This window comes from Odocoileus virginianus, chromosome 18, assembly GCF_023699985.2.
Source record: "Odocoileus virginianus isolate 20LAN1187 ecotype Illinois chromosome 18, Ovbor_1.2, whole genome shotgun sequence".
Lineage (NCBI taxonomy): Eukaryota > Metazoa > Chordata > Mammalia > Artiodactyla > Cervidae > Odocoileus > Odocoileus virginianus.
Window position 1 is genome coordinate 19,280,935 of NC_069691.1, and position 15,429 is coordinate 19,296,363.

The 15,429-nt window shown below is 40.4% G+C and overlaps 1 protein-coding gene across 6 annotated transcripts in view; it reads left to right on the forward strand.

The window, feature by feature from the left end:
- Positions 1–15,429, forward strand: part of SMARCA2 (SWI/SNF related BAF chromatin remodeling complex subunit ATPase 2) — a 173,823-nt gene that overhangs the window by 86,316 nt on the left and 72,078 nt on the right. For all 6 annotated transcript variants that reach the window (XM_020871939.2, XM_020871944.2, XM_070480406.1 and 3 more), the window contains exons 23-24: positions 1,623–1,789; positions 9,831–9,994. In XM_020871939.2, coding sequence (XP_020727598.2) covers positions 1,623–1,789; positions 9,831–9,994 — 331 coding nt within the window. The remainder of the gene's footprint in view (positions 1–1,622; positions 1,790–9,830; positions 9,995–15,429) is intronic.

Below are 15,429 nucleotides of genomic sequence, written 5' to 3' on the forward strand. Positions count from 1 at the left end.
CCCTCCAGGCCCTCCTTCTCTCCAGAGGCTGGGCACACTGCCGCGGCTGTCAGGGTGGCCGGGCTGTGTGTTGAAAACGTGGCCTCAGTGTGTGTTTGAAGGACAGCTCTCAGAGCAGGGAATGGACATTGAGAAGACCTGCACTTGAAAAATCTATCTGTTCTCTGTGTCGTAAAATCACTGCCAGTGGTACATTTCCATGTTGCAGACTAGAATGCATATACACTGGTGAGTTTTCCCAACAGTATCCCTCTACAACTAAGTTTTAATAATGTAACACACCCCTGTTGATAAAAGAGGAGAGTGGTTTCTTGTAGAGGAAGAAAGCTCTACTTTAGCTCATTAACGTTCTTCTCTATCTGATAGCACTCTGCCATCGTATTTTTTTAATGTGAATTTCTATTTTTTATGTGAATTTCCAGGAGTCCATCTCCTCCCCAATCCATTCTTCACAGTGTACATGGTGATCTCTTAAAAAGATGTCAGCTCTCATGGTCCCCCTGTTTAAAACCCATCAATGGCTTTCCACTTCACTTAAAACTAAAACTAATAGAGCCTGTAGGATCTGTCTAAACCTCCCCCCACCCTCTTCATCTCTGCTGTCATCTCCCAGTGTCCCCCCTCCACTCCTCGACTTATGCGTGAGCCACACACACCATTTTTTCCCCATTTCTCAGACTCCCCAGGCTCTTTTACTCCTCAGGGCCTTTGCACATACTCTTTCCACTTCCTGGAGTCTCTTCCTCTCTACTCCTAGGTCTGCCTTCTTCACCTGGCTGCCTTTTGCTCTTTTATTTCAGGTTTTAGGCTACACTGTTATTTCTTCAGTGGGGTCACCCTTGATGCTCTAAACCAGGAGCTGCCAAATTATTTTCTGCAAAGGGCCAGATCTCAAAATTTTCACTTTCACTGTCCTAAAAGTCTCAGTTGCAGTAGCTCGACTTTGCCATTATAGCTTGAAAGCAGCCACAGGCAAATATAAATGAGCAAGCCTGGCCATGCTCCAATAAAACTTTATTTACAAAAACAGGCAGCAGCCCAGGGCTGATGTTTGCCACACACTGTTCTTATGTAAAGAAGGTATCTGCTTTTCTTTTTAGTACTTACCGTAAGTCGTTAATTACCCATTTGGAAAGCAGTGGTTCTATTTTGCTTATGCACTTGCTCAGTAGTGTGCTTAGCACACAGTAGGTGCTCAGTAAGTATTTCAGTGAATTGCAATGCCCTAAGTTAGTTGTTTTATGAATTTAATAAGTAGAGATTTAAGGAAATGACGTAATATACATGTATGTATGCGTAGGAGGGACAGAGAGAAAGAAAGAGTTGAGACAGAGAGTGAAACTACAAAGAACATGAGAAGGTTTCCTTTTCTTTCTAGAATCTGTCATCATACCTACAGTATATAATGTACTCTTTATGGGTTTTCTACAAGTATATTCTATCTTTCCATGAAATACTCTCCACTGCTTTGGAGTGGCTGTGTACTCATCCATTCATTCATTCTGTAGTTATTTCCTGAATGTTTGCTATGCACAGGGCACTGTATGAAAAGCAAAGCTCTACTGGATCCTTCAAGAAGACAGCAGTAATACTGTCTTCTTGTTTTGCATTTTTGGGTTCAGGGCTGAGCTGTATCGGGCCTCGGGAAAGTTTGAGCTGCTTGATCGTATTCTGCCAAAATTGAGAGCGACTAACCACCGCGTGCTGCTTTTCTGCCAGATGACGTCCCTCATGACCATCATGGAGGATTACTTTGCTTTTCGGAACTTCCTTTACCTGCGCCTTGATGGTGAGTGTGGAGGGAATCAGGCTCCTCAGCCACGCCCTCCAGAGTGCAGGGACATCGGCAACTCAGATCCAGCCTCAGTCAAAAGCAGGGGTAAAATTGTCGAAGAATTAGCAGGGTGAGGTCCGGCTTCTCTCGATAGCAGTTTTTACATCCTCCAGCCTAAAATAAGCTGAAATCTTTGCACAGATGTTTTTCCTACATTCAAGCCAATTCAAGTGACTTAAAATCATTTATAAGTACCACAGTTAACCTAAACTAAAATTAAAAAACTCTTCTTGCCTTTGGGCTTTTCTATTCTCTATGCAACACCGCCCCCCCCCATATAGAATATTTTGGTAAACCTTTAGGTTTTACTGTGAAGGCATATTTTAAAGGGATAAAAGTTAGAATTCCCTTCTTCAGTAACTGTGTAATAATCCACATAAGATTATATCTATCATTAAAACTTCTCTCATTTTCTAAATAGAAGTATATACATGCTACCTTAAGAGACATGACTTCATTATTTGCTGGATTTTGTGAACTATGCAGAATATTTGCCTGATTTTGAGAGTGACATTTAAACACCATGTCCTTAAAAAAATTAGTCAAAAAACATGAATGGAAGAAAATATGAATTTAGAGATACTTCCTAAATTGCTATATGATTTGGATGGAGCCCTAGTATTTCAGAGATTAGGGATACCAAAATGTTCTTACTATGGCAGGGGGTGACATTTTCCAAGACTGGTGAATTAGGAGCTGGTTTACAGCCAGTATGGCGTTGAATTCCTGCATGGTGTTTCTAGTACCAATTTTTATCTAATGTAACATTCAAGTTATTGTCAAGTGGGAAATTTAAAGTTTTTGTTCCATTAAAAGATGTTTTTATTTTCAATCCAACATTTTCTCATCCTCTTGCTATGAACTGGGTACAACTGGGTATATGCCAACCTCGGACCTGCCGTATTTTTTCTTACTTGAATTTTGAAGTGAATTCTCTATGTGGTATACTTATGAGGGCATTGGTAACTCTTAAATTAATTATACCCTCTGACAAACTTGATTTTTTCAAGAACTTTACTTCCCTGGTGGTTCAGATGGTAAAGAATCTGCCTGTAAAGCAACAGACCAGGTTCAATCCCTGGGTCAGGAAGATCCCCTAAAGAAGGGAATGGCAACCCACTGCGGTACTCTTGCCTGGAGAATTCCAGGGACAGAGGAGTCTGGTGGGCCACAGTCCATGGGGTCGCAAAGAGTTGGACACGACTGAGCTACTGACACAGTTCCCCCTCCTTGGAGTGACTGAAAACGGATGGATGGTTAAGTCAGCATCGATTCTGAATTCATGGCACAGCTCTATCAGCCACAGTCTGTCTTTAGGCACATCTGCCTTGTGTCTTGTCCTCGGGCTCAACCTGTTCCTTCCTCCCTCTCTTTGAGGGGTAAGTGCAGCCCTCCATCAGCATTCTTCCTCTGAAAGGCAAGCCCGCCCTCACTGCTGCTCAGAGCCGTGAGAGGCCACCAGCTCTGTTTTGCCTGAATAGACAGTCGCTCGCAATGTCCTGCAGAACCATTGTTTACTGCTCTGTGGCGTTTTGACTGGAATCTCAGCTCCCTGAGGACCGTGGCCTTGGAATATTTGAGTCTGGAAAACTGGCAAGAAGTGACTTCCTTGAAACAAATCTTTCTCATGTGTCCTTGCCAGCTTGAGAGAGTATCTTTAATTGCCTGTTGGTTGCTGCCCTTATTTTTATCAGTCATAATAGTCAGAAAAGCTAATGTTTATGGAATGCCTATTATCAATACATGTGGGATACCAGGCAAAGCACTTCCTGTGCATTATTTATTTAATTTTCTCAGCAAACAAGGTATAAACACAATCCCCATTTAACAGATGAGAAAACAGAGATTTAGAGAAATGAGTTAACTTGCCGAAGTTTACAAATGAGGCAGATGGTGAAACCAAACTGTAACTTTGATCTCTCTGATTGCACATTAGTTTAGAATCAGTTTTAGTAGATCCAGCAAGATGAATCCCATCTCTGAAAATGCAGGCTGTTTTCCTAGAGACAATATTTTTAAGGATGATTTTGAACTTATTCAACAATTTTTAATTAATTGGAAAATGACCAGACCATTTCAAGAGAACGAGCCACTCACTGATCCGGCTAGCAAAGAGTAGGTTGGAGGAAGGAAACAAGCAAGTTCCTTAAGTGTTACAGATGGCATTCAGAAGGCTTCATGGACTTATAGCTGAAAGAAGCAACAGCCATTTGTTTCAGAGTTAGAGAGAATTCACGGGCAAACAATCAACATACACATGGATAAATGACTTTGGATTTTCATTGCTCAATTTGATGTCCCAGATTTTTGACCTCAGGGAAAAAAAAATTTGATGACAGATAAGTAGATTTTTTTTCTGGCAAAAATTATGGTTGCATGAATAGATTTAACTATGATTCCATCATAGTCTTTGTTTTCACTGGAAATGATTTTTGAATGAGAGTAAGCAGTAAAGTTAAGTCCCAGAAGACAACATTTTCCAAAAGCAGCTGAAACTAAGTTAAAATGAGTAATCATAAAAGCCTGACAGTGTGTTCCTTTTGGAAAATTTGCAATTTTCAACACAATTGCCTTTATTATTAATTGTATTCTTGGTTATGTTCTGCATCAAAGTCTAAAAGAACTTGGATTTGATACACTTTAAATCCTGTGCCCATATACAAGCAGCATTTCTTAGGCTGGAAATAAACCCTGACATGGTAGTTTGAATTTCCTTGAGCAGTATGCCAAAGATTGCTGATGATCAGCAAATATCTTGGCTTGGGGAACCTTTGACTAATAGAAATAGTAATCCAGCAAATTCTGAACCTTGTCATAAGAAATGCCATAGCTTTGCATGAGAAGTGACTCAATCGTATCTTTTCCTGGCCTTATAATTTGTCAGGCTCCATGCTGTGTATACAGTTGGCCCCTCATCCCTCAGTATCAAGTCAGGGATTGGTTCCAGGACGCCCACAAATACTAGAATCTGTAGATGCTCAAGTCCCTGATATAAACTGGTACAATCTTTACATATAACCTATGCACATCCTCCCTTGTACTTTATGTATTTTTATAGCATATTCCTTTAAAAAATTTTCTTATTTTATTTATTCTTGGCTGTACTGGGTCTTCGTTGCTCTGCACAGGCTTTGTTTAATTGCAGTGAGCGGGGGCTCCTCTTGTTGCCGACACGGGCTCTAGGGCACACAGGCTGAGGGGTTGCAGCGTGCAGATTCAGTAACTGTGGCCCACGGGCTTAGTTAACCCAAGACATGTGGAATCTTCCCAGACCATGGATCGAACCTATGTCTCCGACATTGGCAGGTGGATTCTTAACCCCTGGACCACCAGGGAAGTCCTTTCATATAATTGAAATCATCTCTAGATTACTTATTATACCTAATACAATATAAATGTTGTGTAAATCATTGCTGGTGCTCAGTTAATTCAAATTTTTCTTTGGGGAACTTTATGGTATTTTTAAAAAATTCCAAATACTTTTGATCCACTCTTGGTTGAATCCCTGAATGTGCAACCCAAGGCTACAAAGGGCTGACTATACCATTATCTCTGGGAATGTCCTCTTTCCCCATGTTGGAAAATTCTTTATTTGCTTGTTTCTGTGGCTTTTCCTCCTGTTTGTGACAGAGGGTGAAATGTTGAACCAATAATTTTTTTTTTTTTAAATCACTGTATCTGGACAGATGATGTAGCAAAAAGGTTTCATGATAGAATGGAACTTGCCTTCCATTGTCATTGTGAGCACACAGTTCACTGTGATCTCAGAATGCTGATTCTGAACCTGAAAGAAAGGACACCATATAAAAGAAAGAAGGACACCACATTTTTGAAACATTGTTCAACAAAACACATTTTGTTTCCTTCCGCACAAATCTAAATTCTTTCAGCTCATCATTGAAGGATGTGACCAGGTTGCTCAACTGGAAATCTGATTTAGAAAGTAAAAGAGCTCTAAAGAACATTTTTCCATTGAATGGGGACACCCAAAGGTCCTTGTTTCCAATCCCTGTTTGCTATATTCAGAAACTACATCCCCTTCCCCGCCAAAGGAGAGTACTTAACTATTTTTATTGATGTGAAAGACAGATCCCCCCATGTTTGGGAACTTGAACCTCCATAGTAACTCAGCTCCATTAACTGGGGTCACTTAAATGTTTTAATCCTCTGAAATAAATTGCTGGTATATTTTCATCCTTAAAAAAAGAACACCATGTAGAAATAATATTTGTATAGCAGGCAGTTAGGGACTATCAAGTAATATGCATGCATATTTCCCAACAGCCTAAGGCCTTTTTCAAAACCCTGCAGCTACATTTTTCTGGTAAAATATATTCAGATGGAATATTGTAGGGATTTTTTTTTTTTTCCTTTTCCCTAGTGCAGTTCATGAAATGGCCAGGTGAATACGTTACAAACACTTTGTGAGTAAGGGACTGATTTGGAATGCAAATCTGCGGACCTTTGTGCTGTTGTTGTTCAGTAACTAAGTTGTGTCCAATTCTTTGAAACCCCACGGACTATAGCACGCCAGGCTCCTCTATCCTCAACTGTCTCCTGGAGTTTGCTCAAATTCATATCCATTGAGTCAGTGATGCGACCCAACCATCTCATCCTCTGTCACCCCTTTCCCCTGCCCTTGATCTTTCCCAGCATCATGGTCTTTTCCAAGAGTTGGCTCTTCACATCAAGTGGCCAAAGTATTGGAGTTTTAGCATTAGTCCTTCAAATGAATATTCGGGGTTGATTTCCTTTAGGATTGACTGGTTTGATCTCCTTGCTATACAGGGACTCTCAAGAGTTTTCTCCAACACCACAATTTGAAAGCATCAGTTCTTTGGCACTCAGCCTTTGTTATGGTCCAATTCTCACATCCGTACGTGACTACTGGAAAAACCATAGCTTTGACTATATGCACCTTTGTTGGCAGAGTGATGTCTCTGCTTTTTAAGACTTTGTCTACATTTGTCATAGCTTTCCTTCCAGGGAGCAAGCGTCTTTTGTTTTTATGGTGCAGTTACCGTCCACAGTGATTTTGGAGCCCAAGAAAATAAAATCTGCCACTGCGTCTACTTTTTCCCCTTTGCCTTGAAGTGTTGGGACTGGATGCCATGATCAAGTTTTTTGACTATTGAGTTTCACACCAGCTTTTTCACTCTCCTTTTCACCTTCATCAAGAGGCTTTTTAGTTCCTCTTCACTTTCTGGCATTAGAGTAGTATCATCCACATATCTGAGGTTATTGATATTTCTACCAGCAATCTTGATTCCAGCTTGTGATTCATCTAGCCCAGCATTTCACATGATGTACTCTGTACAGAAGTTAAATAAGCAGGGTGACAATATATAGCCTTGTCTTACTCCTTTTCCAGTTTTGAACCAGTCCATTGTTCAATGTCTGGTTCTAACTGTTGCTTCTTGGCCCACATACAAGTTTCTCAGGAAACAGGTAAGGAGGTCTGGTATTCTCAGCTCTTTAAGAATTCTCCATAGTTTGTTGTGATCCGCACAAAGGCTTTAGCATAGTCAAAGAAGCAGGAGTAGATGTTTTTCTGGAACTCCCTTACTTTATCCATGATCCAACGAATGTTGGCAATTCGATCTCTGGTTCCTCTGCCTTTTCTAAACCCAACTGGTACATATGGAAGTTCCTGGTTCACATACCGCTGATGCCTAGTGTGAAGGATTTTGAGTATAACCTTGCTAACATGTGAAACGAGTATGGTTGTATCATATTTAAACATCCTTTGGCATTGCCTTTCTTTGGATTGGAATGAAAACTGACCTTTTCCAGTCCTGTGGGCACTGCTGACTTTTCCAAATTTGCTGACACATTGAGTTCAGCACTTTGACAGTGTTACCTTTTAGCATTTGAAATACCTCAACTGGAATTCCATCACCTCCACTAGCTTTGCTGGTAGTAATGCTTCCTAAGGCCCACTTGACTTAACACTCCAGAATGTCTGGCTCTAGGTGAGTGACCACACCATCGTGGTTATCCCAGTCATTAAGACTTTTTTTGTATAGTTCTTCTGTGTATTCTTGTCACCTCTTCTTAATCTCTTCTGCTTCTGTTAAGTTCTTTACCATTTCTGTCCTTTATCGTGCTCATCCTTGCACGAAATGTTGCCTTGATATTTCCAGTTTTCTTGAAGAGATCTCTAGTCTTTCCTAGTCTACTGTTTTTCTCTATTTTTTTGCATTGTTCACTTAAGAAAGCCTTCTTATCTCTCCTTGCTATTCTCTAGAACTCTGCATTCAGTTGAGTGACTATTCTCCCTTTCTTCCTTGCCTTTCATGTCTTTTGTTTCCTTAGCTATTTGTAAAGCTTCCTCAACCACTTTGCCTTCTTACATTTGTTTTTCTTGGGTGTGGTTTTGGTCACCACCTCCTGTACAATGTTATGAACCTCCATCCATAGTTCTTCAGGCACTCTATCAGATCTAATCTTTTTGAATCTATTTGTCACTTCAACTGTATAATCATAAGGGATTTGATTTAGGTCATACCTGGATGGCCTAGTGGCTTTCCTTACTTTCTTCAATTTAAGTCTGAATTTTGTAATAAGGCACTTATGATCTGAGCCAGAGTCAGCTCCAGGTCTTGTTTTTGCTGACTGTAGAATTTCTCCATCTTCAGCTGCAAAGAACATAATCTGATTTTGGTATTGACCATCTGGTTATATTTATGTGTACAGTCATCTCTTGTATTGTTGGAAAAGAGTGTTTGCTATGACCAACGTGTTCTCTTGATAAAACTCTGTTAGCTTTTGCCTGCTTCATTTTGTACTCCAAAGCCAAAGTTGGCTGTTATTCTGGGTATCTCTTGACTTCCTACTTTTGCATTCCACTCCCCTATGATGAAAAGGACATCTTTTTTTTTTGGTATTAGTTCTAGAAGGTCTTGTAGGTCTTCACAGAACCAGTCAACTTCAGCTTCTTTGGCATCAGTGGTTGGGGTGTAGACTTGGATTACTGTGATGTTGGTGAATGGTTTGCCTTGGAAATGAACTGAGATCATTCTATTGATTTTTTAGATTGCCCCCAAGTAGTGCATTTCAGTCTAAAACCAAACAAAGCAGCAGGTAATATACCTGGCGATGGCTTACCCCATGATGTCTGGTGAGACGCCAAAATACTAAATAAGTAGAGAGTATGAAAACCCAGAATATGTTCCTCATGCCCAGAAGTGGACACTGTATTCTTGGGTTTCATACTCTGCTTATTCACTCTTTTGGAGTCTCACCAGACATCATGGGGTGATCCATTGCCAAGTGTATTACCTGCAGCTTCATTTGTATTTAGTTTATATCCTTTGAACTGAACAGTTCAGAATGTCAGCATGAGAACTGACCCAGAGATTCCTTTTTTTAAAAAATTATTTTGGTTTCAAGTCTTGCTAACAAGTATAAAAATATTCCATTCACATTTTATGTTTTTACTAGCCAGATCATGCTTAGTAGCCATCTGAATGGCAAAATATAGTAGAAATCAATTTCCTTTTGTTTCCATTCTCTTGGGCATAAACAAGTCCCCACTCTAAAGTCGACTGGCAAAGTAGCTTTGAGCCATTATAATAATCCTTTTAGGCATGTGTGTGTGTGTATTTTTTAAGTTATTTGGTGTTTTCAAGCATGAAAATAAATCCAAAAAATGTTTTCACCAAGTTTTAGATTACAGTGAGAATGTTACAAGATTTGTAAGTTTCACAGATTCCCTATCAGAATATTTAAACTCTTTTCAACATTTTGGAACAATGAGGAGTAGATAAAGCATTCCTTCTTGATTAGAGAAAAGTCTCTTACTATCTCTCTTTTTCTTTTTCCTAATTGCAAGATGTTCAGTTTTCCTTTCAAAAGTGCAAAAACCTTAGGGGTTTCCTCACCAATACCAAGAGGAGTCTGAGTCTATTTCTCAAGGAAGCAGGCCCTTTTGTCTAGCTCTGTGCCATTTTCAGACAGGAGTTAATTGGCAAATTTATTTTTCTCATCCCCTCAGGCACCACCAAGTCTGAAGATCGTGCTGCTTTGCTAAAGAAATTCAACGAACCTGGGTCCCAGTATTTCATTTTCTTGCTGAGTACAAGAGCTGGAGGCCTGGGCTTGAATCTCCAGGCCGCTGATACTGTGGTCATCTTCGACAGCGACTGGAATCCTCATCAGGTATGCATCTCTCTGCCTTTGGTGCCCTAGCCTCCCTCCTGGAGAAGACTGGAGAGGCTATCAGTTCCCTCATATGCATTTATGGGGCAGAGCACATTCCTCAATAAGTGGACCGTGTCTCCAAAGGGAAAACAGTCCAGCACATTCTTATGGTGTGCTTTCTTATATCCCTTGAAACATAGATATTGAGATGTCTTACACATGCCTTTGGTGTGTCTTTGAAGAGTTCAAGGTTGCAGGACAAAACTCAAGTTTCCCCTTCATTTTAAGCCCCTCCATCCCCCATCTCCTGGGATTGCCACTGAGCAAAGTATATTTGAAAATGAAAGTGTTAGTTGCTCAGTTGTGTCCAACTCTTTGCGACCCCATGGACTGTAACCCACCAGGCTCCTCTGTCCTTGGAATTCTCCATGCAAGAATACTCGAGTGGGTAGCCATTCCCTTCTCCAGGGAGTCTTCCTGACCCAGGGTCTGCAGTGGCAGGTGGATTCTTTACTGTCTGAGCCACCTGGTAAAAATGAGTCCTAGAAAGCTGTAAATAATGTCCCCAAGGTCAAACAATTTGTATATTGGTTTTTTATTCTGTGTTTTATTTAAAATCATCATCGAAAAATATTCTATTCTGTACACCTAAAACATTTTAAATCAACTATACTTCAATTTTTTAAAATGCATAGAAATATCCTATGAGCAACTACTAAAAAAACAAATAGAATAGGTCCCTTGTGGCAGTTTCGTCTGGGAGGTAGGCAGTATACCTGCCAATAAGATACTCAGTAGAGCAATATTCAGTCTTCCCAGGTGGTGCTAGTGGTAAAGAACCTGCCTGTCAGTGCAGGAGACCTAAGACATGCAGGTTCGATCCCTGGGTCGGGAAAATTCCCTGGAGGAGGGCATGGCAACCTACGCAAGTATTCTTGCCTGGAGAAACCCATAGACAGAGGAGCCTGGTGGGCTACAGTCCATAGAGTTGCAAAGAGTTGGGAATGAATGAAGTGACTTCACACACATGCAGCGTGATATTTTTGAGGATTAGATTCATATTGGAACAAATGTGGATTCACAGTAGTAAAGAGGAGAACTGCAGCTCTCACGTAGGACGGTGAATTCTGCATCAGCTTAACCTGGACTCCTTCCTGTGCAGGTCTCGTGGACTACAAATCCGCAGAATCATACCATCTCACTAGGTTGTTGTGAAGAGGGGATGGAAAAGGCTTACAGAAGTTGTTTGTGTCAGGAGGTGGAGTTCAGATGCATTAGAATTACGAGGGAGCTTTTTAAAAACAGCTGCACCTCACCCTTGATTTTATAGGGTCTTCCCACCTGTCTGGACTTCTCTATACACAAGCTTCTGGGAGATTCAGACACAGACCCCCTCACACAGCTGGGGATCCCTGACTTCAAGAACAAAGCAGTGATTCCAAACCTTTGGGTGGCCACCAGCCTTGACCACGGCATGTGCCCACCAGCCATTCTTTCTAGGTGATGACATTAAAGTCGAGTTCCCTTGGAAATTTTCTGACCCTGAAAAGGGTTACAGGTGACCAGCACATAGTATAATAGTCTTCGGGAGGTAGTCTTATATGCCTTGTATATTTTTATATCCCATATTTCTTTCCAAATCACAGGGAGAATTCTTATTCCCAGGAGAAACCCGCAGTTTTCCTCTCACCGTGGTGATTCAGTGTCTGTTCCACAAACATTTATTGAAGGGCTGTTATGCCACGGGCACTGAGCGAGGCTCTGTATCTAGGGGAGGATGTGTGATTCCCCTCCTCCCAGGATGCTTAGTTTGCCTCGATGTTTACATCACCCTCGTTGCTGCTGCCTAAATCTTCAGTAAGATACAGTAACCTGGGTATAGGTGGATGGAGAGTTCCCTAGATTTTATCTTCCAGGATAAACACTTCTGTGGCATCTCAGCTGTTCACCCTCATTGGCACAGTATTTATGCTAAGAATCCAAGGAAATCTAGTTTCCAAAAATGCTAGTATACCATGAGAAAGGATGCTGGGACATCCATGTGTTTCTGTCTCTCTCTGTCACACACACACTCACATACACACACTTTTATGAACAGTAGCTAAAAATGGAACCCCAGAATAAAAGTAAGTTACATGCATACCTAACAGTTCACAGTGCATGTGAATTGAAACTTGGGCAACAAAACACAGACCCCCACGTTTCCTCTGGTCTAATTTATCCCAAGTTCCTCACTCTGGGCCATATGTTTCTGCAGATATTTCTATATCTGCCACCTGATGTGGTTAACTAGACTGACTAGATTTTTTTTCCCCCACGCCTGTCATTTAAACATGGCCATTAATTTGGGCAGACTTTTTATTTTTTTAATTTTCAGAAATCAGTGATCTTAGAGTGATACAGATGAACACTAATTTTTCATTTAAAAGGTAGGAGAACTAACTTTTACTAAACAACAACTCTCTCGGATACTATGAGGCACTTTGCATACCTCATTTCAGGAAATCCTTAGAGTATTTTATGTGTAAAGAAACCCAGGAAGCACAGCCAGGATTCACACCCATGTCTGTCTAAGTTAGGGTTTAAATCCTGACTTTGGGCTCTTTCAGCCTTGTACACTTGCATAAATGTTACCTCCCCCTCCAAATAAAAGTTGTAGAGTTGTTTTTCTATCTTGACTTCAGCATGTATTGAAGAAACACTTTTTTCCTGTAATTATTCTTTATTGTATTGAATCAAAATTAAGGCACATTGGTGAAAGGGGGCTTATTTGACATAGGTTGAAGATTCCGGCCTTAAAGTTGCTAATTGGAGGCCATTGCTAAAGTCAAAGATAGAATATATGAATGTGGAATTGGCACTAAAACCTTTCCGGGTCACCAGGACTCTCATTTTCCAAACTTCTATGAGAAACACGGGTGTTTATTTTATTCACTTTAACCTGTGGAGCAGGAGCTGTGTTGTTATTACAGAGAGGTCAACAGCACAGTTACTTTGTAGGTCCTTTTCTCAGGCTGTGCTCATGTCTTCAGATATCATCACACCTAAATCAGTGTGATGGGGTTCCAGATCTCTAAGACCTCAGAAATGGTAAATAATCCATTCAGTGATTGCAATACTTATCTCTTTGTCATAATATTGATATTTCCCCCCATTTTTGAAATAGAGGCCCACAGGCTTACCTTGCATAAACTTCTTCAGCCTAGAAATAGTCATTTTTGCTATTTTGTGAATAGGTCATGTTAAACATACCAAAAAACACCACCACCACCACCAACAAAAACCTAATGGCAACAAGCTCTCCCAAGGGTTCAAGAAATTGTTCCCCTGTTTGTAGATGGTCCATGCTCTCCACTTCCTCACCTGCCATAATCTGCTGCCAGATGGACCTTCGTATTTTATGTTTGATCAGCATCTTCTAGGACAGACTCAAACTATAACCCAGGGGTAAGTCTGGCCGGCCATCTGAGTCTGGACCACAATACAAGCAAAGAATGATTCTCACATTTTTACATATAAAATGTGCAATTGAAAAAGAAAAATGAATATCAGCCTTCAGTAGGAACAGTTGCTCAATGTTTGCTCTTGACCCAGGGAGCCTGGAATATTTACCACTGGGCCCATTCTGGAATCGGTATTCAACCCCTCTTCTAGGAAATAATCGAGGGGGATGGCACAGAACTTGCCAAATTGGCTGCTGCTCAGCCACCCTGGTGAAGCTGTGTGGAGAGAGAGGCCTGAACTCAGGGCTTGAAAATGAAGTGTAGGGTTTCCTGCCCAGTGACTGTATACCTTTGGCTTTTAATGATATACCCTACTTTCTCCTCTTTGGAAAATAATCTAATTCGGATGAGTCCCAGCTGTCTTCATAGTTTAGCTCTCCCATTCAGATATCTTCTGAGAAAACACTTTTGCCCAATTAGTCATTTAATTGTAAAGGCCCAGCGAAGACAGGTCTCCTGGGCAGGCTTTGGCCCGTTGTGCCTTAGTGCCGCATGACTGACCAGGAAACTCATCTTGTCAAGATGATGGCCTTATAGCTATGGAGTATCAGCTCTGTGCAAAAAATTTTTAAAGGTGCCAGGGATGCAGGATACAGGGGACAGACCTTTGCCCTCAAACTGTACATGGGTTTAATGGAGGACACATGGAAACAACTAATTAACATTGCCCCAGAAGCCATTACCTGGACTGAAATAAAAGTGACATGCCAACAAGTTTTTATCATGTGGCATTAAAATTAGGTAACTCTGCCTCATAGCTTTATGAAGGTTTTTATTGAAAGATTTCATTAAAACCTTATTTTTTCATTACAAGAGTAATATATATTCAAAGCAGAAAAAAAAATTGCCAAACGACACGAAAGTAAAATGAAGAAAATGTAACAACACCTATAATCTTATCTGGAGATATAAATATTATTGACTTCTTAGTATTTGTCCTTTCTCCATTTTCTTGGTATAGATAAATGTATGCACATAGAGCATAATGTACATACTCATATTTAACTTGCAGTTTTCACATATTATAGTTTTGTGTCATTAAGTTTTCTGCAGTAAAATTTTAATGTACTATCTTGGCACATATGGTAGAAGACTGTAATTTATTTCACCAGTCTGTTACTGTTGAATGTTTACTTAATTCTGCTTTTTAAAAAAAAAATTATAAATAATATATAATGCTGAAAGGTGCATCCTTATTGTAAATCTTTGTGCATATGCATGATTATTCCCTTAGGACGCATTTTCAGAAGTGGAATTTCTGAGTTAAGGACCACAATCAATTTTAACAGTTTCGATACACAGTGCCAAATTTCTATCCCTCAAATGTTGACTTGTTTACCACTCTACTAGCTTTCCCTTTCATTCCTCCAAACTAAAGGTTGAGTTTTTGATGATTTGAATTAGATCCCAGGAAATTTGCTACATGGACAATCATTATATGAACAATGTGTGTATATATGTATAATGTATGTGTGTATAATTCAGCAGTATCTTAATAATCATCTTTAACACCTTCGTTTAACCCTGCAACCAGCTCCCCTGGTGGCTCAGATGGTAAAGAATCTGCCTACAATGAGGGAAACCTGGGTTCGATTCCTGGGTTGGGAAGATCCCCTGGAGAAGGGAATGGCAACCCACACCAGTATTCTTGCCAGGAGAATTCTATGGACAGAGGAGCCTGGAGGCCACAGTCCATTGGGTTGCAAAGTCAGACAGGGCTGAGCCACGAACACTTTGACTTTAACTTTAACCCTGCAACTTAGGGTTAGTTGTAGTTAATATCCAAGTCAAACTTGTGACATCAAATTTATTTTTATTTTATTTTTTTAGTTAGGGACAAATCTGGTGAACCCAGGGACACATTAAAAACAAACAACAACAAAAAAACCATCTTGAGACCTGGATTTCAAAACCTGAGAGGTATTTCAGTTGGCTTGGGTAATTTGAACT